At 49.7% G+C, this 25,373-nt stretch overlaps 1 protein-coding gene across 3 annotated transcripts in view; it reads right to left on the reverse strand.

The window, feature by feature from the left end:
- TDRD1 (tudor domain containing 1) overlaps positions 1-25,373 on the reverse strand; it is a 522,012-nt gene that overhangs the window by 315,881 nt on the left and 180,758 nt on the right. For all 3 annotated transcript variants that reach the window (XM_063962552.1, XM_063962550.1, XM_063962551.1), the window contains one exon: positions 21,341-21,398. In XM_063962552.1, the coding sequence (XP_063818622.1) occupies positions 21,341-21,398 (58 nt within the window). The remainder of the gene's footprint in view (positions 1-21,340; positions 21,399-25,373) is intronic.

The following is a 25,373-nucleotide window of genomic DNA, read 5'->3' on the forward strand; positions in this document are numbered from 1 at the left end:
GGGAACTCCGTAAGGACCATGGGGATTATACCAAAGCTCCCAAACGGGCGGGAGAGTGCGGATGACTCTGTAGCACCGAATGAGAGAACTCCAGGTCCTCCTCAGCCAGGGTATCAAATTTGTAGAATTTTGCAAACGTGTTTGCCCCTGACCAAGTAGCTGCTCGGCAAAGTTGTAAAGCCGAGACCCCTCGGGCAGCCGCCCAAGATGAGCCCACCTTCCTTGTGGAATGAGCATTTACAGATTTTGGCTGTGGTATGCCTGCCACAGAATGTGCAAGCTGAATTGTACTACAAATCCAGCGAGCAATAGACTGCTTAGAAGCAGGAGCACCCAGCTTGTTGGGTGCATACAGGATAAACAGCGAGTCAGAGTTTCTGGCTCCAGCCGTCCTGGAAACATATATTTTCAGGGCCCTGACAACGTCTAGCAACTTGGAGTCCTCCAATTCACTAGTAGCCGCCAACACCACAATAGGCTGGTTCAGGTGAAACGCTGACACCACCTTAGGAAGAAATTGGGGACGAGTCCTCAATTCTGCCCTATCCATATGGAAAATCAGATAAGGGCTTTTACATGATAAAGCCGCCAATTCTGACACTCGCCTGGCTGAAGCCAAGGCCAATAACATGACCACTTTCCACGTGAGATATTTTAGATCCACGGTTTTTAGTGGCTCAAACCAATGTGATTTTAAGAAAACTCAACACCACGTTGAGATCCCAAGGTGCCACAGGGGGCACAAACGGGGGCTGAATATGCAGCACTCCTTTCACAATGCCTGAACTTCAGGTACTGAAGCTAATTCTTTTTGAAAGAAAATCGACAGAGCAGAGATCTGTACTTTAATGGAGCCTAGACTTAGGCCCATATTCACTCCTGCTTGCAGGAAATGTAGAAATCGACCTAGTGGAAATTCCTCTGTTGGGGCCTTTTTGGCCTCGCACCATTCAACATATTACCGCCACATGCGGTGATAATGCTTTGCCGTAACATCTTTCCTGGCTTTAATAAGCGCAGGAATGACTTCTTCCGGAATACCCTTTTCCTTCAGGATCCGGCGCTCAATAGCCATGCCGTCAAACGCAGCCGCGGTAAGTCTTGGAACAGACAGGGCCCCTGCTGAAGCAGGTCCTGTCTGAGCGGCAGAGACCATGGGTCCTCTGATATCATTTCCTGAAGTTCCGGGTACCAAGCCCTTCTTGGCCAATCCGGAACCACGAGTATCGTTCTTACTCCTCGCCATCTTATTATTCTCAGTACCTTTGGTATGAGAGGCAGAGTAGGGAACACATAAACCGACTGGTACACCCACGGTGTCACTAGAGCGTCCACAGCTATCGCCTGAGGGTCCCTTGACCTGGCGCAATATCTCTTTAGCTTTTTGTTGAGGCGGGACGCCATCATGTCCACCTGTGGCCTTTCCCAACGGTTTACCAACAGCAGGAAGACTTCTGGATGAAGTCCCCACTCTCCCGGGTGTAGGTCGTGTCTGCTGAGGAAGTCTGCTTCCCAGTTGTCCACTCCCGAAATGAACACTGCTGACAGCGCTAGTACGTGATTTTCCGCCCATCGGAGAATCCTTGTGGCTTCTGTCATTGCCATCCTGCTTCTTGTGCCGCCCTGTCGGGTCACATGGGCGACTGCCGTGATGTTGTCTGACTGTATCAGTACCGGCTGGTTTTGAAGCAGGGGTCTTGCCTGACTTAGGGCAAAGTAAATGGCCCTCAGTTCCAGAATTTATATGTAGGGAAGACTCCTGACTTGACCATAGGCCCTGGAAGTTTCTTCCCTGTGTGACTGCTCCCCAGCCTTGAAGGCTGTCATCCGTGGTCACCAGGACCCAGTCCTGTATGCCGAAACTGCGGCCCTCTAGAAGATGAGCACCCTGCATCCACCACAGTAGAGACACCCTGGTCCTTGGAGACAGGGTTATCATTTGATGCATTTGAAGATGCGATCCCGACCACTTATCTAAGAGGTCTCACGGGAAGGTCCTCGCATGGAACCTGCCGAATGGAATTGCTTCGTATGAAGCCACCATTTTTCCCAGGACTCGTGTGCAACGATGCACCGATACCCTTTTTGGTTTTAGGAGGTCTCTGACTAGAGATGACAGCTCCTTGGCTTTCTCCTGGGGAGAAACACTTTTTTCTGTTGTGTGTCCAAAATCATCCCCAGGAACAGTAAGCGAGTGGAAGGAACCAGCTGTGACTTTGGAATGTTCAGAATCCAGCCATGCTGTTGTAGCACCTCCTGAGATAGTGCTACTCCGACCAGTAACTGCTCCCTGGACCTTGCCTTTATAAGGAGATCATCCAAGTATGGGATAAATAAAAACGCCCTTTTTTTTTTTTTGAAGGAGTATCATCATTTCTGCCATTACCTTGGTAAACACCCTCGGTGCCGTGGACAGTCCAAACGGTAGTGTCTGGAATTGGTAATGGCAATCCTGTACCACAATCTGAGGTACTCCTGGTGAGGAAGGTAAATAGGGACATGCAGGTAAGCATCCTTGATGTCCAGGGATACCATGTAATCCCCCTCGTCCAGGCTTGCAATAACCGCCCTGAGCGATTCCATCTTGAACTTTGTTATGTAAGTGTTCAAGGATTTCCATTTTAAAATGGGTCTCACCGAACCGGCTGGTTTCGGTACCACAAACAGTGTGGAATAGTAACCCCGTCCTTGTTGAAGTAGGGGCACCTTGACTATCACCTGCTGGGAATACAGCTTGTGAATTGCCTCTAGCACAGCCTCCCTGCCTGAGGGAGTTGTCGGCAAGGCAGATTTGAGTAAACGGCGGGGGGGGAGACACCTCGACTTCCAGCATGTACCCCTGAGATACTACTTGAAGGATCCAGGGATCCACCTGTGAGCGAGCCCACTGATCGCTGAAATTTTTGAGGCGGCCCTCCACCGTACCTGGCTACGCCTGTGGAGCCCCCGCGTCATGCGGTGGACTCAGAGGAAGCAGGGGAAGAATTTTGATTCTGGGGACTGGCTGCTGGTGCAGCATTTTCCCTCTTCCCTCGTTTGACCCGCCTGCTTTTTTGAAGCCGAAAGGACTGTACCTGATAATACAGTGCGTTTCTTAGGCTGTGAGGAAACCTGAGGTAAAATATTTTCATCCCAGCTGTTGCTGTGGATACGAGGTCCCAGAGACCATCCCCAACCAATTCCTCACCCTTATAAGGCTCTATGTGCCTTTTAAAGTCAGCATCACCTGTCCAGTGTCGGGTCTCCAATACCCTCCTGACAGAATGGACATTGCAATAATTCAGGATGCCAGCCGGCAAAATATTCCTCTGTGCATCCCTCATATATAAGACGACGTCTTATGTTCGCAAAATAGTATCCCTGTTTGAAAGGGGTACAGACCACGCTGCAGCAGTCTGCAGGTCTCAGTCTAGTACCTGAGTGTGTAATTACAGACTTCAGGATAGCCTCCTGCTATTTATCAGCAGGTACCTTCAAAGTGGCCGTATCCTAAGACGGCAGTGCCACCTTGACAAACGTGTGAGCGCCTTATCCACCCTAGGGGATATCTCCCAGCATAACTTATCCTCTGGCGGGAAAGGGTACGCCATCAGTAACTTGTTAGAAATTACCAGTTTCTTATCGGGGAAACCCACGCTTTTTCACACTTCATTCACTCATTTGATGGGGGAACAAAACACTGCCTGCTTTTTCTCCCCACACATAAAACCCTTTGTTTTTAGTGGTACTTGGGTTAATGTCAGAAATGTGTAACACATTTTATATTGCCGGGATCATGTAACGGATGTTCCTAGTGGATTGTGTATATGTCTCAACCTCGTCGACACTGGAGTCAGACTCCGTGTCGACATCTGTGTCTGCCATCTGAGGGAGCGTTGATGGCCTTTGAGACGTCTGGGCAGGCGCGGGCTGAGAAGCCGGCTGTCCCATAGCTGTTACGTCATCCAGCCTTTTATGTAAGGAGTTGACACTGTCGGTTAATACCTTCCACCTATCCATCCACTCTGGTGTCGGCCCACAGGGGCGACATCTCATTTATCGGCAACTGCTCCGCCTCCACATAAGTCTCCTCATCAAACATGTCGACACAGCCGTACCGACACACCGCACACACATAAGGAATGCTCCAATGAGGACAGGACCCACAAAAGCCCTTTGGGGGACAGAGTGAGAGTATGCCAGCACACACCAGAGCGCTATATAATGCAGGGACTAACGGAGTTATGTCCCCTATAGCTGCTTTTATATAATTTATACTGCGCCTAAATTTAGTGCCCCCCCTCTCTGTTTTAACCCTGTTCTGTAGTGTAGACTGCAGGGGAGAGCCAGGGAGCTTCCCTCCAACGGAGCTGTGAGGGAAAAATGGCGCCAGTGTGCTGAGGAGATAGGCTCCGCCCCTTTTTCGCGGACTTTTCTCCCGCATTTTTATGGAATCTGGCAGGGGTTAATATACATCCATATAGCCCTGGGGGTTATATGTGATGTATTTTTGCCAGCCAAGGTGTTTATATTGCTGCTCACGGCGCCCCCCCGCCCAGCACCCATCAGTGACCGGAGTGTGTGGTGTGCATGAAGAGCAATGGCGCACAGCTGCAGTGCTGTGCGCTACCTTGGTGAAGACTGATGTCTTCTGCCGCCGTTTTTCCGGACCTCTTCTTGCTTCTGGCTCTGTAAGGGGGACGGCGGCGCGGCTCCGGGACCGAACACCAAGGACTGGGCCTGCGGTCGATCCCTCTGGAGCTAATGGTGTCCAGTAGCCTAAGAAGCCCAATCCGGCTGCAAGCAGGCGAGTTCGCTTCTTCTCCCCTTAGTCCCTCGCTGCAGTGAGCCTGTTGCCAGCAGGTCTCACTGAAAATAAAAAACCTAAATCTATACTTTCTTTCTAAGGGCTCAGGAGAGCCCCTAGTGTGCATCCAACCTCGGCCGGGCACAAGATCTAACTGAGGCTTGGAGGAGGGTCATGGTGGGAGGAGCCAGTGCACACCAGGTAGTCATAAATCTTTCTAGAGTGCCCAGCCTCCTTCGGAGCCCGCTATTCCCCATGGTCCTTACGGAGTTCCCAGCATCCACTAGGACGTTAGAGAAATTTAGGGATTAATTTATCTGGCGAGGACAAGTTGATTGACTAATTTCAGCCCTTTGCTAAAAGCCTTTGATGAGCTGACTGGGGAGTGGATGATGCACGAGGTCTCTTGGCTGGGTTGGATTGCCGCAGCCAAAATGGTCCTTCTGTCGAAACTAATGTATTTATTTTGTGCCATACCCAGACCCCTCCCTAAATTACTGTACACTAAATTTCATCAAATCCTGACCAGATATGTTTGGAGAGGCTCACGGCCAAAAATTGCCAAAAAGACCCTAACTTTGCCCAAATATGTTGGGGGCGTCGCTTTCCCTGATATAGAAATGTACACTGTGGCTTGTATTTTGAGTCAAGCTAGAGACTGGTTTGAAGCCGCGAATCCGAAATCATGGGTTACACTGGAAGCTCACTGTCTACAGCCAGTTACGCTCCCTGATTTATTATGGATGCCCTTTCCTGTGGCACGCACTTGGACCGGGTCTTGTAAATCAGTTAAAACAACCTTGGGAGTGTGGCACAAATTAGCAGCATCCTCTGATGAAATAACTTTAACGTCCCCCTCTATCACTCACATCTCTTTCTTCAGCAATTTCTAATATTGATTTGGGCGATTGGGTTAGGAAAGGCCTTTCCTCTTTGGGTGACTTCTATGCAGAAGGATCTTTGATTTCCTTCACTCAAATTCAGGAGTTATTTGGGATCCAATCTCAAAACCTTTTCAAATATCTGCAGGTGAGAAGCTGGCTCAACTCATTCACTACATCTCATGGTAACAAACCCTCCCAGCCTATAGTAAACTTCACCTAGAAGCCCCTACGTATAAGGGTGGGATCTCGTGGTGGTACAAACTCCACCTAGCAAATAACAAGCAGAGTAAATTAAGGGCCCAGACCCTATGGGAAAGATCTCAATAGACCCTTTTTAGATAAAGAGTGGGATGATCTATTTAGATCTTGCTTCACGATCTCAAGGTGAATTAACAACTCTGAAATGTTTTTTAAACTTATACAGAGGGCCTACTTTACACCAGAAAAGCAACATAGAATTTGGCCTTCACAATCTAAATTTTGTTGGAGAAAGTGCGGATACACGGGAGATATTTTTCATGTTTTCTGGAAATGCCCTTTACTCCAACATCTATGGAAGAAAGTTTTCCAGATGATTAATAATAAGAATTTACTTACCGATAATTCTATTTCTCATAGTCCGTAGTGGATGCTGGGAACTCCGTAAGGACCATGGGGATTAGCGGCTCCGCAGGAGACTGGGCACAAAAGTAAAAGCTTTAGGACTACCTGGTGTGCACTGGCTCCTCCCCCTATGACCCTCCTCCAAGCCTCAGTTAGGATACTGTGCCCGGACGAGCGTACACAATAAGGAAGGATTTTGAATCCCGGGTAAGACTCATACCAGCCACACCAATCACACCGTACAACCTGTGATCTGAACCCAGTTAACAGCATGATAACAGAGGAGCCTCTGAAAAGATGGCTCACAACAATAATAACCCGATTTTTGTAACAATAACTATGTACAAGTATTGCAGACAATCCGCACTTGGGATGGGCGCCCAGCATCCACTACGGACTATGAGAAATAGAATTATCGGTAAGTAAATTCTTATTTTCTCTGACGTCCTAGTGGATGCTGGGAACTCCGTAAAGACCATGGGGATTATACCAAAGCTCCCAAACGGGCGGGAGAGTGCGGATGACTCTGCAGCACCGAATGAGAGAACTCCAGGTCCTCCTCAGCCAGGGTATCAAATTTGTAGAATTTAGCAAACGTGTTTGCCCCTGACCAAGTAGCTGCTCGGCAAAGTTGTAACGCCGAGACCCCTCGGGCAGCCGCCCAAGATGAGCCCACCTTCCTTGTGGAATGGGCTTTAACAGATTTAGGCTGTGGCAGGCCTGCCACAGAATGTGCAAGCTGAATTGTACTACAAATCCAACGAGCAATAGTCTGCTTAGAAGCAGGAGCATCCAGCTTATTGGGTGCATACAGGATAAACAGCGAGTCAGATTTCCTGACTCCAGCCGCCCTGGAAACATATATTTTCAGGGCCCTGACTACGTCCAGCAACTTGGAGTCCTCCAAGTCCCTAGTAGCCGCAGGCACCACAATAGGCTGGTTCAAGTGAAATGCTGAAACCACCTTAGGGAGAAATTGAGGACGAGTCCTCAATTCTGCCCTGTCCGTATGAAAAATTAGGTAAGGGCTTTTATAGGATAAAGCCGCCAATTCTGAGACACGCCTGGCTGAAGCCAGGGCTAACAACATTACCACTTTCCAAGTGAGATATTTTAAGTCCACAGTGGAGAGTGGTTCAAACCAATGTGATTTTAGGAAACCCAAAACTACATTGAGATCCCAAGGTGCCACTGGAGGCACAAAAGGAGGCTGTATATGCAGTACCCCCTTGACAAACGTCTGAACTTCAGGAACTGAAGCCAGTTCTTTCTGGAAGAAAATCGACAGGGCCGAAATTTGAACCTTAATGGACCCTAATTTTAGGCCCATAGACAGTCCTGTTTGCAGGAAATGTAGGAAACGACCCAGTTGAAATTCCTCTGTATGGGCCTTCCTGGCCTCGCACCACGCAACATATTTACGCCAAATACGGTGATAATGTTGCACGGTTACATCCTTCCTGGCTTTGATCAGGGTAGGGATGACTTCATCCGGAATGCCTTTTTCCTTCAGGATCAGGCGTTCAACCGCCATGCCGTCAAACGCAGCCGCGGTAAGTCTTGGAACAGACAGGGTCCCTGCTGAAGCAGGTCCTTTCTTAGAGGTAGAGGCCACTTCTCTGTGAGCATCTCTTGAAGTTCCGGGTACCAAGTCCTTCTTGGCCAATCCGGAGCCACGAGTATAGTCCTTACTCCTCTCCTTCTTATGATCCTCAGTACCTTGGGTATGAGAGGCAGAGGAGGGAACACATACACTGACTGGTACACCCATGGTGTTACCAGAGCGTCCACAGCTATTGCCTGAGGGTCCCTTGACCTGGCGCAATACCTGTCCAGTTTTTTGTTGAGGCGGGACGCCATCATGTCCACCTTTGGTTTTTCCCAACGGTTCACAATCATGTGGAAGACTTCTGGGTGAAGTCCCCACTCCCCCGGATGGAGGTCGTGTCTGCTGAGGAAGTCTGCTTCCCAGTTGTCCACTCCCGGAATGAACACTGCTGACAGTGCTATCACATGATTTTCCGCCCAGCGAAGAATCCTTGCAACTTCTGTCATTGCCCTCCTGCTTCTTGTGCCGCCCTGTCTGTTTACGTGGGCGACTGCCGTGATGTTGTCTGACTGGATCAGCACCGGCTGACCTTGAAGCAGAGGTCTTGCTAGGCTTAGAGCATTGTAGATGGCCCTTAGCTCCAGGATATTTATGTGGAGTGATGTCTCCAGGCTTGACCACAAGCCCTGGAAATTTCGTCCCTGTGTGACTGCTCCCCAGCCTCTCAGGCTGGCATCCGTGGTCACCAGGACCCAGTCCTGAATGCCGAATCTGCGGCCCTCTAGAAGATGAGCACTCTGCAACCACCACAGGAGAGACACCCTTGTCCTTGGTGACAAGATTATCCGCTGATGCATCTAAAGATGCGACCCGGACCATTTGTCTAGCAGATCCCACTGGAAGGTTCTTGCGTGGAATCTGCCGAATGGGATTGCTTCGTAAGAAGCCACCATCTTTCCCAGGACCCTTGTGCATTGATGCACTGAGACTTGGCCTGGTTTTAGGAGATTTCTGACTAGATCGGATAACTCCCTGGCTTTCTCCTCCGGGAGAAACACCTTTTTCTGGACTGTGTCCAGGATCATCCCTAGGAATAGGAGTCGGGTAGTCGGGAGCATCTGAGATTTTGGAATATTGAGAATCCAACCGTGCAGGCGCAGCACTATCTGAGATAGTGCTACCCCGACTTCCAACTGTTCCCTGGATCTTGCCCTTAACAGGAGATCGTCCAAGTAAGGGATAACTAAAACTCCCTTCCTTCGAAGGAGTATCATCATTTCGGCCATTACCTTGGTAAAGACCCGGGGTGCCGTGGACAATCCAAACGGCAGCGTCTGAAACTGATAGTAACAGTTCTGTACCACAAACCTGAGGTACCCTTGGTGAGAAGGGCAAATTGGGACATGTAGGTAAGCATCTTTGATGTCCAGAGACACCATATAGTCCCCGTCTTCCAGGTTTGCAATCACTGCTCTGAGTGACTCCATCTTGAATTTGAACCTTTGTATGTAAGTGTTCAAGAATTTCAGGTTTAAAATTGGTCTCACCGAGCCGTCCGGCTTCGGTACCACAAATAGTGTGGAATAGTACCCCTTTCCCTGTTGTAGGAGGGGTACCTTGATTATCACCTGCTGGAAATACAGCTTGTGAATGGCATCCAATACTGCCTCCCTGTCTGAGGGAGACGTCGGTAAAGCAGACTTTAGAAAACGGCGAGGGGGAGACGTCTCGAATTCCAATTTGTACCCCTGAGATACCACTTGAAGGATCCAGGGGTCCACTTGCGAGTGGGCCCACTGCGCACTGAACTTCTTGAGACGGGCCCCCACCGTGTCTGCTTGTAAAGCCCCAGCGTCATGCTGAGGACTTTGCGGAGGCGGGAGAGGGCTTTTGTTCCTGGGAACTGGCTGTTTGTTGCAGCCTTTTTCCTCTCCCTCTGCCACGGGGCATAAATGAGGCGCCTTTTGCCCGCTTGCCCTTATGGGGCCGAAAGGACTGCGCCTGATAATACGGCGTCTTCTTAGGTTGAGAAGCTACCTGGGGTAAAAATGTGGATTTTCCAGCAGTTGCCGTGGCTACCAGGTCTGATAGACCTACCCCAAATAACTCCTCCCCCTTATAAGGCAATACTTCCATGTGCCTTTTAGAATCCGCATCACCTGACCACTGCCGCGTCCATAAACCTCTTCTTGCAGAAATGGACAGCGCGCTAACTCTTGATGCCAGTCGGCAAATATCCCTCTGTGCATCACGCATATATAGAAATGCATCCTTCAAATGCTCTATAGTCAGTAATATACTGTCCCTATCTAGGGTATCAATATTTTCAGTCAGGGAATCCGACCACGCGAGGCCCGCACTGCACATCCAGGCTGAGGCGATTGCTGGTCGCAGTATAACACCCGTGTGAGAGTATATACATTTTAGGATATTCGCCAGCTTTCTATCGGCAGGTTCCTTTAGGACGGCCGTATCAGGAGAGGGTAGTGCTACCTGTTTTGACAAACGTGTGAGCGCTTTATCCACCCTAGGGGGTGTTTCCCAACGTGCCCTATCCTCTGGCGGGAAAGGGTACGATGTCAATAACCTTTTAGGAATTATCAGTTTTTTATCGGGGGAAACCCACGCCTCATCACACACTTCATTTAATTCCTCGGATACAGGAAAAACTACAGGCAGTTTTTTCTCACCAAACATAATACCCTTTTTAGTGGTACTTGTATTATCAGAGATATGCAATAAATTTTTCATTGCTTCAATCATGTAACGTGTGGCCCTAGTGGAAGTCACGTTTGTCTCATCATCGTCGACACTGGAGTCAGTATCCGTGTGTGTCTGCCATTTGAGGTAACGGGCGTTTTAAAGCCCCTGATGGCGTTTGAGACCCTTGGACAGGCACAAGCTGAGTAGCCGGCTGTCTCATGTCGTCAACTGTCTGTCGTAACGAGCTGACACTGTCACGCAATTCCTTCCATAAGCTCATCCACTCAGGTGTCGACTCCCCAGGGGGTGACAACTGTATAATAGGTAATTGCTCCGCCTCCATCTCATTTTCCTCCTCAAACATGTCGACACAATCGTACCGTCACACCGCACACACACAGGGAATGCTCTGATAGAGGACAGGACCCCACTAGCCCTTTGGGGAGACAGAGGGAGAGTATGCCAGCACACACCAGAGCGCTATATATAAACAGGAATACCACTATAAAATGTGCTTTTCCTTTATAGCTGCTGTTATTATCAAAACTGCGCCAAATTAGTGCCCCCCTCTCTTTTTTACCCTTTTCTGTAGTGCAGGACTGCAGGGGAGAGTCAGGGAGATGTCCTTCCAGCGGAGCTGTGATGGAAAATGGCGCCTGTGTGCTGAGGAGATAGGCTCCGCCCCCTTCTCGGCTGCCTTTTCTCCCGCTTTTTTGCAAGTTCTAGCAGGGGTTAAAATACATCCATATAGCCCTGGGGGTTATATGTGGTGTATTTATGCCAGCCAAGGTGTTTTACATTGCTGCTCAGGGCGCCCCCCCCTAGCGCCCTGCACCCTCAGTGACCGGAGTGTGAAGTGTGCCTGAGTAACAATGGCGCACAGCTGCAGTGCTGTGCGCTACCTTGTTGAAGACCGAAGTCTTCTGCCGCCGATTTTTCCGGACCTCTTCTTGCTTCTGGCTCTGTAAGGGGGCCGGCGGCGCGGCTCTGGGACCGAGCTCCGAGGCTGGACCTGTGTTCGGTCCCTCTGGAGCTAATGGTGTCCAGTAGCCTAAGAAGCCCAATCCACTCTGCACTTCAGGTGAGTTCGCTTCTTCTCCCCTTAGTCCCTCGAGGCAGTGAGCCTGTTGCCAGCAGGTCTCACTGAAAATAAAAACCTAAAACTAAAACTTTCACTAAGAAGCTCAGGAGAGCCCCTAGTGTGCACCCTTCTCGGCCGGGCACAAAAATCTAACTGAGGCTTGGAGGAGGGTCATAGGGGGAGGAGCCAGTGCACACCAGGTAGTCCTAAAGCTTTTACTTTTGTGCCCAGTCTCCTGCGGAGCCGCTAATCCCCATGGTCCTTACGGAGTTCCCAGCATCCACTAGGACGTCAGAGAAATAGTCTTTAGTTCGAATATCCCCCTAGACCCAGCTTTAGCGCTATTTCATCTACACGCAAACCATCTCCCTCCAGGCGATAAATATGTTTTGGGACATATTTTAATAGCCACTAAAGCTGCTATTCCCCAACTATGGAAATAATAAACTATCCCTTCTTTGACGGCATTTTATATATGAAACGGCTGAAGCTAAGAAACCCCCCCCCCCCCCCGCTCTTCAACCTCCATCCTCATGAAATGGTCTAGTTGGTCCACTATGAAGCTGGTCTGGGCCATTCAACTGTGGCCGCCTCTCCAATTGATCTGTCAGCACTATATCTACCTTAACCTCCTTTACCTTCTCATACTATGTATTATCCTTATGTTTTTAGAGCTCTGATTTTTATAGAAGAATATTGTAACCTACTGATCACTGGAGCAATTGTTTGCGGTCTTTTTTTTTGTTTCTTTTTTTTTTTTACCGTGTATCTGGTACCTATTCCCAACCCCCCCCCCCCCCCCAATGTTATCCCTATTTATTTTTCTGTTCCCCCGATTTCTGTGAAAAAATTTCCAATAAAAACTAATGTTTAAAAAAAAAAAAAAAGGAGTAAGCCACTTAAGGTCCGCAGACTGAAGAGGTTCAAATGGAGACTCTTGATAGGCCTCCAGAACCACAGACAAATCCCAAAGGGAGGTTTAATCCTTAACACACCCTGAGTGAGTGTATGAACATCAGGCAGAGTCGCAATTTTTCGCTGAAACCACACCGACAAGGCAGAAATATGAACCTTGATGGAGGCCAGACGAAGGCCCAAGGCCAGGCCTCGTTGTAGGAAGAACAAAAGTTTAGCCGTACTAAACTTGGAAGCGTCATGATTGTTAGCTGCGCACCAAGCAAAGTAAGAGTTCCAGACCCTATGATAAATCCGAGCAGAAGCCAGCTTACGGGCCCGCAACATAGTTTAAATGACTGCCTCAGAGAATCCTTTGGTCCTCAGGACGGAAGCTTCAAGAGCCATGCTGTCAAAACCAGCTGGGCCAAATCCTGGTATACACAAGGGCCCTGAACGAGGAGGTCTGGACGTTGTGGAAGTAGAAGAGGACGCTCTATCTAGAAACCCTGTAGGACTGAGAACCAATGGCGTCTGGGCCACGCTGGAGCGATCAGAAGCAGGATTCCTCCTTCTTGCTTGAACTCCCTTATCACCCGGGGCAGAAGGGACTCCGGAGGGAACACGTACTGCAGCCGAAAGTTCCATGGAATTGCCAGTGCGTCAACGAACGCTGCTTGAGGATCTATTGTCCTTGCTCCGAAGACCGGAACCTTGTGATTGTGTCGAGACACCATCAGGTCTAAGTCTGGTAGGCCCCACTTGTCCACTAGGAGTTGAAATACTTCTGGATGGAGGCTCCATTCTCCGGCGTGTACGTCCTGACAACTGAGGAAATCCGTTTCCCAGTTGAGGACCCCCGGAATGAACACTGCCGATATGGCTGGTAGATGGGGTTCCGCCCACTGAAGAATCTTTGACACTTCCCTCATTGCCATGCGGCTTTGAGTGCCGCCTTGATGATTTATGTATGCCACCGTGGTGGCGTTGTCAGACTGTACATGAACAGGCCTGTTCTGTATCAGATGCTGGGCCAGGTTCAGAGCATTGAACACTGCCCGCAATTCCCGAATGTTTATCGGGAGGAGAGACTCCTCCTTGGTCCACCGACCCTGAAGGGTGTGTTGCTCCAACACCGCACCCCAACCCCTTAGACTGGCATCCGTCGTCGGTAGGACCCAGTTGGAGATCCAGAAGGGATGACCCCTGCTCAATCGTTGGTCCTGGAGCCACCAGTCCAGTGACAGACGAACCTCCTGAGACAATGAGATCATGCGAGACCTGATCCGGTAAGGCAGGCCGTCCCACTTGGCAAGAACAGCTTCTGCATAGGGCGGGAATGAAATAGAGCATACTCCACCATGTCGAAAGCCGACACCATGAGGCCTAGTACTTGCATCGCCAAGTGAATCGACACTCGCCGATGAGAGAGGAAGCATCGAATTCTGTCCTGAAGGTTCAGGACCTTCTCCTGAGACAAGAACAACTGCTGGTTGTGAGTGTCCAACAATGCCCCCAGGTGCACCATGCTCTGAGCAGGGACCAAGGAGGATTTCTTCCAGTTGGTGAGCCACCCGTGGGCTTGCAGAAATTGGACCGTCAGATCAAGATGACGGAGGAGAATTTCTGGGGAATTCGCCAGGATCAGCAAGTCGTCCAGATACGGTAGGATCCGGACACCATGACGGCGGAGTAAAGCCATCATTACCGCCATGACCTTCGTGTAGACTTGCGGAGCCGTGGTCAAACCAAAAGGTAAAGGCAGAAATTGATAATGGAGGTTGCCAATAGCAAACCACAGGTACCGCTGATGCGACATGGAAAATAGGATTTTGGTTACCTACCGGTAAATCCTTTTCTCGTAGTCCGTAGAGGATGCTGGAGTCCATATTAGTACCATGGGGTATAGACGGTTCCACCAGGAGCCATTGGCACTTTAAGAGTTTGAGAGTGTGGGCTGGCTCCTCCCTCTATGCCCCTCCTACCAGACTCAGTCTAGAAACTGTGCCCAAGGAGACGGACATCTTCGAGAGAAGGATTTAACACAGATAGTGGCGAGATTCACACCAGCTCACACATACAAGGCACATCAAGCTAACCAGCTTGAAAACTCAGCAACTGCTGAATACATTACTTACCAAGTAACAATGCAGTACACAACTAAACACAGTTGTACTGAACCAGATAACGGTTGCAGGAAAACGAAGCGCTGGGCGGGCGCCCAGCATCCTCAACGGACTACGAGAAAAGGATTTACCGGTAGGTAACCAAAATCCTATTTTCTCTTACGTCCTAGAGGATGCTGGGGTCCATATTAGTAACATATGGATGTACCAAAGCTTCCAAAACGGGAGGGAGAGCGCGGAGGCTCCTGCAGAACTGATTTATCAGATCATCAGAGGCCAAAGTATCGTACTTGTAGAACTTAAACGTGTTTGACCGACACCAAGTTGTCGCTCGGCAAAGTTGTAACGCCGAGACACCCCGGGCAGCCGCCCAGGAAAACCCCACTTTACGAGTAGAGTGGGCATCAAAAGTTCTTGGACACGGCAATCCTGCCGTAGAATAAGCATGCTGGATAGTGAACCTAATCCCGCGAGATATTGTCCACTTAGAAGCAGGACACCCAATTTTCTTGGGATCATACAGGACAAACAGAAAGTCCGATTTACAGTGACGAGCAGTCCTCTTCACGCTATCAAGTAAGGGCTTTTACAGGACAAAGCCCCCAATTCTGACACACGTCTAGCAGAAGCTAAGGCCAACAATGTGACAGCCTTCCATATAAGCATTTGACATCAACCTCCTGTAGATGCTCAAACCAGTACGAATGGAGGAACTGCAACACCACGTTCATGTCCCAAGGCGCCGTAGGCGGTACAAAGGGAGGTTGAATGTGCAGAACGCCCTTCAAAAAGGTCTGAACCTCAGGGAGGGCAGCCAATTGTTTTTGGAAGAAAATGGATAGGGCCGAAATCTGGACCTTCACAGATCCAAACCTCAGGCCCATATCCACACCTGCTTGCAGGAGGAGGAGAAAACGTCCCAGTTGAAACTCCACCGCAGGAAACATCTTGGACTCACACCAAGAGACATATTACTTCCAAATACGATGGCAATGTTTAGACGTTACCCCTTTCCTAGCCTGTATCAGGGTAGGAATGACCTCCTTCGGAATGCCCTTCCGAGCAAGTTTCAGGCGTTCAACCACCATGCCGTCAAATGTAGCCGCAGTAAGTCTTGATAGGTGAAACGGCCCCTGCTGCAGCAGGTCCTCCCGAAGAGGAAGAGGCCTCGGTTCTTCTTGCAAGAAACTCAGAATATCCGTGTACCAAGCCCGCCTTGGCCAGTCTGGACCAATGAGGATCGCTTGAACTCCCTCGACCTGGAACAATACCGTCAAAGCTTATTGTTGAGACGAGAGGCCATCACGTCTATTTGGGGTAACCCCTAGAGGTCTGTTATTTCCTTGAACACCCCCGAATGGAGACCCCATTCCCCCCGATGGGAGATCGTGTCTGCTGAGGAAGACTGCATCCCGACTTGACCACCATCCTTGGAAGGTTCTTGAGCGACTGCGCCTCAGCCCCCGGTGGCTTGCATCCGTGGTTAGAAGGACCCAGTCCTGAATCCCGAACCTGAGGCCCTCCAGAAGGTGAGGCAATTGGAGCCACCACAGTGAAATCCTGGCCCCTGGCGACAGACAAATTCTCTGGTGCATGTGTATATGAGATCCTGACCACTTGTCCAGGATATCCAGTGGGAAGGCACGAGCATGGAACCTCCCGTACTGGAGAGCCTCGTAAGAGGCCACCATCTTTCCCAAAAGGTGAATGCATTGATGAACTGACACCCGGCTGGCTTCAGGAAATCCTGAACCATTGTTTGTACCAACAACGCCTTTTCCTGTGAAAGAAACACCCACTGCACTTCCCTGTCGAGGATCTTCCGCAGAAAAGACAACCTCCGGGTTGGTTCCAAATGTCAATTTGGAAGATTTAGGATCCAACCATGGACTCTGAGTAAGTGGGTTGTGAGTACAATGGACTGCAACAGCTCCTCCCTGGACGATGCCTTTCTCAGTAGATCGTCCAGATAATGAATGATGTTCACCCCGTTTGCGGAGAAGAACCATCATCTCCGCAATCACCCTGGTGAACACCCTTGGTGCAGATATCACCGCTCTGAGAGACTCCATTTTGAACTTGAACTCCTTCAGAAAAGGGTTCAGTGATTTTAGGTTCAGCATGGGCCTGACCAAACCATCCGGTTTCGGTACCACTAAAAGGTTTGAATAGTAACCAGTGGCTTGCAAATTAGGTGGTACAGTACTGGCACAATGACCCGTGCCTCCACAAACTTCTGGACCGCTGCTTGTAGGACAGTCCTGTCCGCCAGCAGAACTGGCAAGCCTGATTTGAAAAATTGGTGAGGAGGGATTGTGAAATTCCAGCCTGTATCCCTGGGACACAATATCTATCAACCAGGGATCTAGGCCGGACGATACCCAGACGTGACAGAATTGTCTGAGTCACGCTCCCACTGGCCTCACCTCCAGGCCGCGCGGTCCACCGTCATGTGCTGACTGTGCACCTTAATAGGATACACAGTCGTATTGCAGCCTCCCCCTTCCTTCTACAACCCCCTGGTACCGTTTACAGATAGCTGGAGTTGCTGTGGAGGGACCTGTTTCTCCTGATCAGCGCTGTGCAGGCAGGAAAATGGCGCTGAACGCTGCTGGGTCCTCGAGGAGAAGCTCCGCCCCCAAAATGGTGCCATCTTCCCGCTCTTCCACTGATTATACTGGCCTGAGGATTGAGTGCTAGCTGAGATCCGAGGACCCCGACAGGCTTTGGGACCAGTGTAGGGTGTAGTGCTGGCTCAGGGCGCCCCACCATGTACCGTTGAGCCTCCCGGAGCGCAGTTAATACTGCGCTCCTACCCTGCTGCCGCCATCATCACACCTACCCCTCAGGAGCTCAATGTCCTGTCAGCGGAGTAAGTGGCTCAGACCCCGCAGGGCAGACACTACTCTTCCCCCCGCCCCCCACCCCCCCCCCCCCCCACGAAGCAGGGAGGCTGTTGCCAGCAGCCTCCCTGTAAAATAATAAACTCTATATAAAGCTCTTCTAGGGAAACTCTGGAGAGCTCCCCTAGCTGTGACTGGCTCCTCCGGGCACATTTTCTAAACAGGGTCTGGTAGGAGGGGCATAGAGGGAGGAGCCAGCCCACACTCTCAAACTCTTAAAGTGCCAATGGCTCCTGGTGGACCCGTCTATACCCCATGGTACTAATATGGACCCCAGCATCCTCTAGGACGTAAGAGAAATAGGAATATGGAGATAAGCATCCTGTATGTCCAGAGAACCCATATAGTCCCCAGGCTCCAAAGCTAGAACAATAGAGCGAAGAGTTTCCATCTGAAACTTGGAGACTCTCACTAATTTGTTCAAGGACTTTAGGTTGAGAATGGGCCGGAAGGAACCATTCGGTTTCGGGACTAGGAACAGCGGTGAATAGTACCCCTTGCCTCTCTGAGTCAGAGGCACCGGTACTACTACTCCTGTGTACAGGAGGGATTGTACCACCAAATGAAGAGTTTTTGCCATCACCTGATCCGAAGGGATGTCTGTTAGGCAAAATCAATGAGGGGGACGATTCTTGAAGGATATGGCGTATCCGTGAGTGACGACTTCCCGTACCCAGGCATCTGAAGTGGTCTTCAAAGATTCCTGGGTAATCCATAGAAGTCGGCCTCACACCCTGGGATCACCCAGGGGGAGGCACGCCCCGTCATGCAGCAGGCTTGTCTAATTTGGAAGCAGGCTGACGGGCAGCCTAGGCACGTTTAGGTTTGGGCTTAGTGCTTTTGGAAGTGCAAGCCTGTTTCGGGTACGCCTAACCCTTTGCTTTACCTGGAGGACGAAAGGAACGAAAGGAAGTACTCTTAACCTTTGGGACCAAAGGAGCAGTACTAGGTAGACACGTCGTCTTAGCAGAAGCTAAGTCAGCCACAATCTTGTTGAGATCCTCACCAAAAAGAATGTCTCCAGGGTTTTCTTAGAGTCTAGATCCACAGACCAGGACCGAAACCATAGAATCCGGCGAGCCAAAATGGACATAGTAGAAGCCTTGGCCGCCAGAATACCGGCACCAGAAGCCACCTCCTTAATGTAATGAGATGCTGTGACAATATACGAGAGACAATGTCTAGCATTATCAGAAAAGTTGGATGGCAGCTCTGCTTCCACCTCCTGAGCCCACGCTTCAATAGCTTCTGCAGCCCAAGTAGCTGCAATAGTGGGTCAATGCACAGCTCCTGCGAGGGTGTAAATAGCAACCCTCCACACGCTTATCCGTCTGTTCTTTCAGAGAGGTGACGGTAGTTACAGGCAGAGCAGAGGACACCACCAGCCGCGCCACTTGCGAATCCACCGGCGAGGGTGTTTCCCAATTCTTACTTAGCTCCGCAGCGAGGGGATAGCGAGCCAGCATCTTCTTGTGGGGTGTGAATTTCTCTCCTGGATTTTCCCAGGATTCCTGACGTATGTCAACTAAATGGTCGGAATGAGGCAAAACTTATTTTAACAATCTTCTGATGTTTAAACCTATCCGGTTTCTTAGAGGTAACAACGGGTTCTGGGTCATCATCAATTTGAAGAAACAGCCCGATAGCCTCCAATAAGTCAGGAACATCCACCTGCGAAACAGATTCCCCATCAGAAGCATCTGGGTCAGTGTCTGAGGGGTCAGTATATACGCCATCTTCATCAGACGAACTGTCTGGAACATGGGTGGATTGTGAGGAAGTAATGGCCCGCTTAGAGGACCCCTTGGTCTTAGGCAGGCGAGGGTTAGGTTTTTTTCTGTTCAGCGAGTGATTCAATTGCTGTAACTGAGTGGACAGGAGATCTGACCATGGCGGATTAACCGCAGGGACAATATGTGGCTGTACTGGCACCTGAGGTCCCATAGGGGGTTCAAGTCTAGTTACCTGCGTATTCAGTAGAGAGGAAAAAGTAGCCCAAGGTGGATCATTATGGACCCCCATTGCTACGGCCCTACTGGGGGGCAGGGAGCCCCCAGATCCTGAACCCTCCGCTGCTATGTTTTCCTCCAATGTGTCTGCAGCCGCAGAACAGTCGTCCCTTGAAGCTGACATAATATGAAAGCGTGAACGACGGGCAACACAGTACAATATCAGCAGTATAATACCTAATCAAGAACCCCTGTGATAGCACAGACAGAGGATTCAAGAGGTATATAGTGACTAAAAATCACAGAGAAAAATACACAATAAGTATATCCTGTGAAATACCTGTATCAAATAACCCTGACGCACTTAGCCCCCCTCAGGGTACAGAATATAGGGATAGCAATCTGAGTGAGATACAAGGAATAGAAATCACGCAGCAGCTATATGCACACACATAGTCACATGTACAATGCAGAAATTATGACAAGCACTAAAACTGCACTGGACAAGCAATACTAAGTAAAGCTATATACATCAATAGATATATCAATGCACAGTAAAGACTGGATGTATATCACAGGGTACTTGTACTACATAACCCTGAAGTAATGCACTGTTTCTTAACTAACCCGGTCAGACATGTAGAATACTCAAGTGTCCTGTAAAAGGCATAGCGCTGACATGCAGGCGGCTTTACAGAGGAGGCTTTGTCCAAATAGTCCCAGGATCAGCTCAGCATGCAGTAATGGTGCCCAAACGCCGACAGCGAGTGAGGGAGGGAGAGAGAGAGATGCAGCTCCAGGGCGGGAACATTTACGCTAAATGGCGCCCTGGGCCTGGGGGAGGAGCTACAGGTCAGAGCCTTATCCCCTTGCTGGACATCACAACCGGGTACTGCGGGCCATATGTTAACGGTTTCTAGTAAAAACCGACCTGTGCCCCTGCCCTGGTGATCTAGTGGGGTCCCTGTACTACCACAGTGTCCACGGACTCGCCGGATCGCGATTTCCAGCGAGTCCCGTCTTAGGGACCCTCTTACCTCCTCCCTGAGTGCGGCCACGCGATCCTGGAGAGCTGCGGCTGGTGTGTGTGCCTGATATAGAGAACCGTAGCCTTCGCTGTAAGTACCCGGCAACCAGGGGCACGGGAGTATACAGCGCCGCTAGGGGAGGTGATGGAGCTGCAGCAGGAGATGTCAATGACATCTAACATATATAGTGCCTCTGCTGCAGCCCTTGAAGTCTTCAATCTTCACTTTTTTAAAGCTCTTTCAGGGCTGCTGGACTAGCCCTGCCTGTTAGCTGTCTGCACTGCAGGCACCAACTTACAAACTGAACTCCTGTGCACGGAGGCGGGGTTATAGAGGAGGCGATGCTTAGCATCTTGGGAACAGTCAAAGCTTTGAGCGTGTTGGTGCCTCGGATCAAGATCCTACTCTGCACCCCAATGTTATTACCTGTGGAACCCAGTGTACCCCGCTGCAGAAAGATACTTTTTTTTTTTATAAATCCACTGATTTATGAAATATAATCCAAAAGGTACGACTGTCTCATTTACATGCATACCCACGACCCTTAATTTCCATATTATTCCACACCTGAAAAGTCTGCAGTTTGATGATAAATGCACTTATGAGGTCCTGCGTCTGGCTCGGTCTAGGCTGGGAATACTGGTATGAGGATGACTGATTATGTGGTGGGGACCGCTCATCTCTCAGGAGTCCCCAAATGAGAGCTCATGGGTATAAAGCTCTATATCTGATAAATCTATGCGCACACAATATTGACAATCTTGATACACATACACAATATTTCTGTTTTAAGCAAGTAGCTAACATCACTAGAACATGCTCATAGCTTGTTACCTTTGGGTATAGTGTTTCTCCTTCTCCACTTGCCAATCTGTCCCCATTTGGCCCTTTTCTGGAATGATTTTGCATAAGCTTGTTAGCAGGATCAGAACCGCATTATAGAAACAGCCAGGTTACACTGCATTCTAGACATAGGGGGTGATTCAGACCTAATCGCTAGGCTGCTAAAATTGTTGTCCTGCGATCAGATAGTCGCCGCCCAAAGGGGAGTGTATAGTCGCCGTGCAAGTGTGCGATCGCATGTGTACAGCGAGCTGAAAAAAAATCCCTCAGTCAGCGGACAGCTGCAAATCTGTTCGCACCTGACTCACCGGTGGATAGTTTTTACCAGTGTGCGCATCTGCAGGACTTATTCCTACAGTGCTATCAGAACGGGCTAATCGGGGCCGGAGCTGACATCACATATCCGTCCTGAAAACGCTTGGCCACGCCTGCGTTTCCACTGACACTCCGAGAAAACTGTCAGTTGCCACCCCCAAACATCCTCTTCCGTGGCTGTGTGATTAGAAATGTCACGCCAGCCTGTCACTGACCGGTGATGCCTGTTTGGCGACACACAAGCGCATTGCGGTGCATACGCAGTTAATCGCTGATCGTCCGCTGTGCACAGCAACGATCAGGTCTGAAACACCCCCATAAGCTGTTACTAATTGAGAAGAAAAAATAGGATTTTAATTACCTACCGGTAAATCCTTTTCTCGTAGTCCGTAGAGGATGCTGGGGGTCCACATTAGTACCATGGGGTATAGACGGGTCCACCAGGAGCCATTGGCACTTTAAGAGTTTGATAGTGTGGGCTGGCTCCTCCCTCTATGCCCCTCCTACCAGACTCAGTCTAGAAACTGTGCCCGAGGAGAAGGACAACTTCGAGAGAAGGATTATACACAGATAGAGATTTACACCAGCTCACACAAACGAGGCAAACCAAGCAAACTAGCCTGAACAACCTCAGCAACAGCTGAATAAAAGTACTAAACCAAGTAAGAAAAACAGTACTTAACCAAGAACAAAGCCGTACTGAACTAAGTAACCACTGCAGGATCACAAGCGCTGGGCGGGCGCCCAGCATCCTCTATGGACTACGAGAAAAGGATTTACCGGTAGGTAATTAAAATCCTATTTTCTCTAACGTCCTAGAGGATGCTGGGGTCCACATTAGTACCATGGGGATGCTCCAAGAACGGGAGGGAGAGCGCCGAGACTCCTGCAGAACTGATTGACCAATCTTTAGGTCCTCAGAGGCCAAAGAATCGAACTTGTAGAACTTAGCAAACGTGTTCGACCCAGACCAAGTAGCCGCTCGGCAAAGTTGTAAAGCTGAGATACCCCAGGCAGCCGCCCAGGAAGAACCCACTTTATAAATAGAGTGAACCTTAACAGATTTTGGACACGGCAATCCTGCCGTAGAACCTGATCCAGCAAGAGATTGTCTGCTTAGAAGCAGGGCACCCAATTTTCTTGGGATCATACAGGACAAACAGAGTCCGACTTTCTGTGACGAGCAGTTCTCTTCACATATCTTCAGAGCCCTTACAACATCCAAGGACTTTGATGGAATTGAGTAGTCAGTAGCAACTGGCACCACAATAGGTTGGTAGATATGAAAAGCCGACACAACCTTGGAAGGAACTGCTGACATGTCCGGAGCTCAGCTCTATCTTCATGGAATATCAAGTAAAGACTTTTACAAGACAAAGCCCCCCAACACCGACACACGTCTAGCAGAAGCTAAGGCCAACCAAGTGAAAGCCTTCCATGTGAGAAACTTGACCTCAACCTCCTGTAGAGGCTCAAACCAATCCGATTGGAGGAAATGTAACACCACGTTAAGATCCAAGGGTGACGTAGGTGGCACAAAGGGAGGTTGGATGTGTAGTACCCCTTTCAAGAAAGTCTGAACCTCAGGGAGAGAAGCCAATTTCTGGATGAAAATGGATAAGGCCGAAAGCTGGACCTTTATGAATCCCAAACTCAGGCCCATATCCACACCTGCTTGCAGGAAGAGGAGAAACCGTCCCAGTTGAAACTCCACCGTAGGAAACTTCTTGGATTCACACCAAGACACATACGTTTTCTAAATGCGATGGTAACGTTTAGACGCAACTCCTTTCCTAGCCTGTCTCAGGGTACGAATAACCTTGTTCGGAATGCCCTTCCGATCTAATATCTGGCGTTCAACCTCCATGACGTCAAATGTAGCCGCGGTAAATCTTGATAAGCGAACGGCCCCTGTTGCAGAAGGTCCTCCCGAAGAGGAAGAGGCCTCTGATCTTTCAGCAGTATATCCAGAAGATCCGCATACCAAGACCTCCTTGGCCAGTACGGAGCAATGAGGATTGCCTGAACTCTTGTTCTCTTTATGAGTTTTAGAATCCTTGGAATGAGTGGAAATGGAGGAAACCCGTACACTGACTGTAACACCCACGGAGTCACTAGGGCGTCCACTGCCACTGGGTCTCTTGACATGGAACAGTACCTCCATAGCTTCTTGTTGAGACAGAAGGCCATCATGTCTATTTGAGGTACACCCTAAAGATTTGTCACCTCCGTGAACACCTCTGGATGATGCCCCACCCTCCTAGATGAAGATAGTGTCTGCTGAGGAAGTCCGCTTCCCAGTTGTCCACTCCCAGAATGAAGACTGCTGACAGCGCCAAGGCGCGTCTTTCTGCCCAGAGGAGGATTCTTTTTACCTCTGACATTGCAGCTCTGCTCTTCGTTCCGCCCTGTCGGTTTATGTAGGCCACCGTCGTTACATTGTCCGACTGCACTTGAATGGCCCGATCTTGTAGAAGATGTGCCGCTTGTAGAAGACCGTTGTACACGGCCATTAGTTACAGAATGTTGATTGGAAAAATGGAGTCCAGACCTGACCACCTTCCTTTCAAGGTATCCCGTTGGGTGACTGTGCCCCAACTGAGACTTGCATCCGTGGTTAGAAGGATCCAGTTCTGAATCCCGAACTTGCGGCCCTCTAGAAGGTGAAGCATTTGCAGCCACCATAGGAGTGAGATCCTAGCTGTCGGCGACAGAATAATCCTCTGATGCATGTGTAGGTGAGATCCCGACCACTTATCCAGGAGATCCAGTTGGAAGAACAGTGCATGAAATCTTCCGTACCGAAGAGCCTCGTAGCAGGCAACCATCTTCCCCAGAAGGCGAATGCACTGATGAACCGATACCCGTGCAGGATTCAAGACATTCCGGACCATAGTTTGGATCACCAACGCTTTCTCCACCGGTAGAAACACCCTCTGCACTTCCGTGTCGAGGATCGTCCCCAGGAAAGAATCTCCTCTTCGGTTCCAAATGTGACTTTGGAAGGTTCACAATCCAACCATGTTCCTGGGCAAACGAGTATTGAGAGCAATGGACTGCAACAACTTCTCCCTGTAAGATGCGTTTATCAGCAGATCGTCGAGATATGGAATTATGTTCACTCCCTGTCTGCGGAGGAGAACCATCATCTCTGCCATCACCTTGGTGAACACCCTCGGTGCTATGGAGTGCCCGAATGGCAGTGCCTGAAACTGATAGTGACTATCTAACAGTGCAAATCTGAGATAAGCCTGATGAGGCGGCCGAAACGGGATGTGGAGGTATGCATCCTTGATAGCCAGGGATACCAGGAACTCTCCCTCCTCCAGACCTGAGATCACTGCTCTCAGAGACTCCATTTTGAATATGAACTCCCTCAAATAAGGGTTTAACGATTTCAAGTTCAAAATCGGTCTGCCCAAACCATCCGGTTTCGGTACCACGAAAAGGTTTGAATAGTAGCCCATATGTTGCTTATGAGGTGGAACTGGAACAATGACCTCTGACTTTTTTAATTTTTGGATGGCTTCCTGTAGGATAGCCCTGTCTGTCAGTAAAGCTGGCAAGCCTGATTTGAAGAATCAGTGAGGCAGGAGTTCTTGATACTCCAGTCTGTACCCCTGGGACACAATATCCTGTACCCAGGGATCCAGGCCGGACGACACCCAGACATGGCTAAAACGTCTGAGTGTCGCACCCACCAACCCGT

Source organism: Pseudophryne corroboree, chromosome 3 (genome assembly GCF_028390025.1).
Source record: "Pseudophryne corroboree isolate aPseCor3 chromosome 3, aPseCor3.hap2, whole genome shotgun sequence".
Lineage (NCBI taxonomy): Eukaryota > Metazoa > Chordata > Amphibia > Anura > Myobatrachidae > Pseudophryne > Pseudophryne corroboree.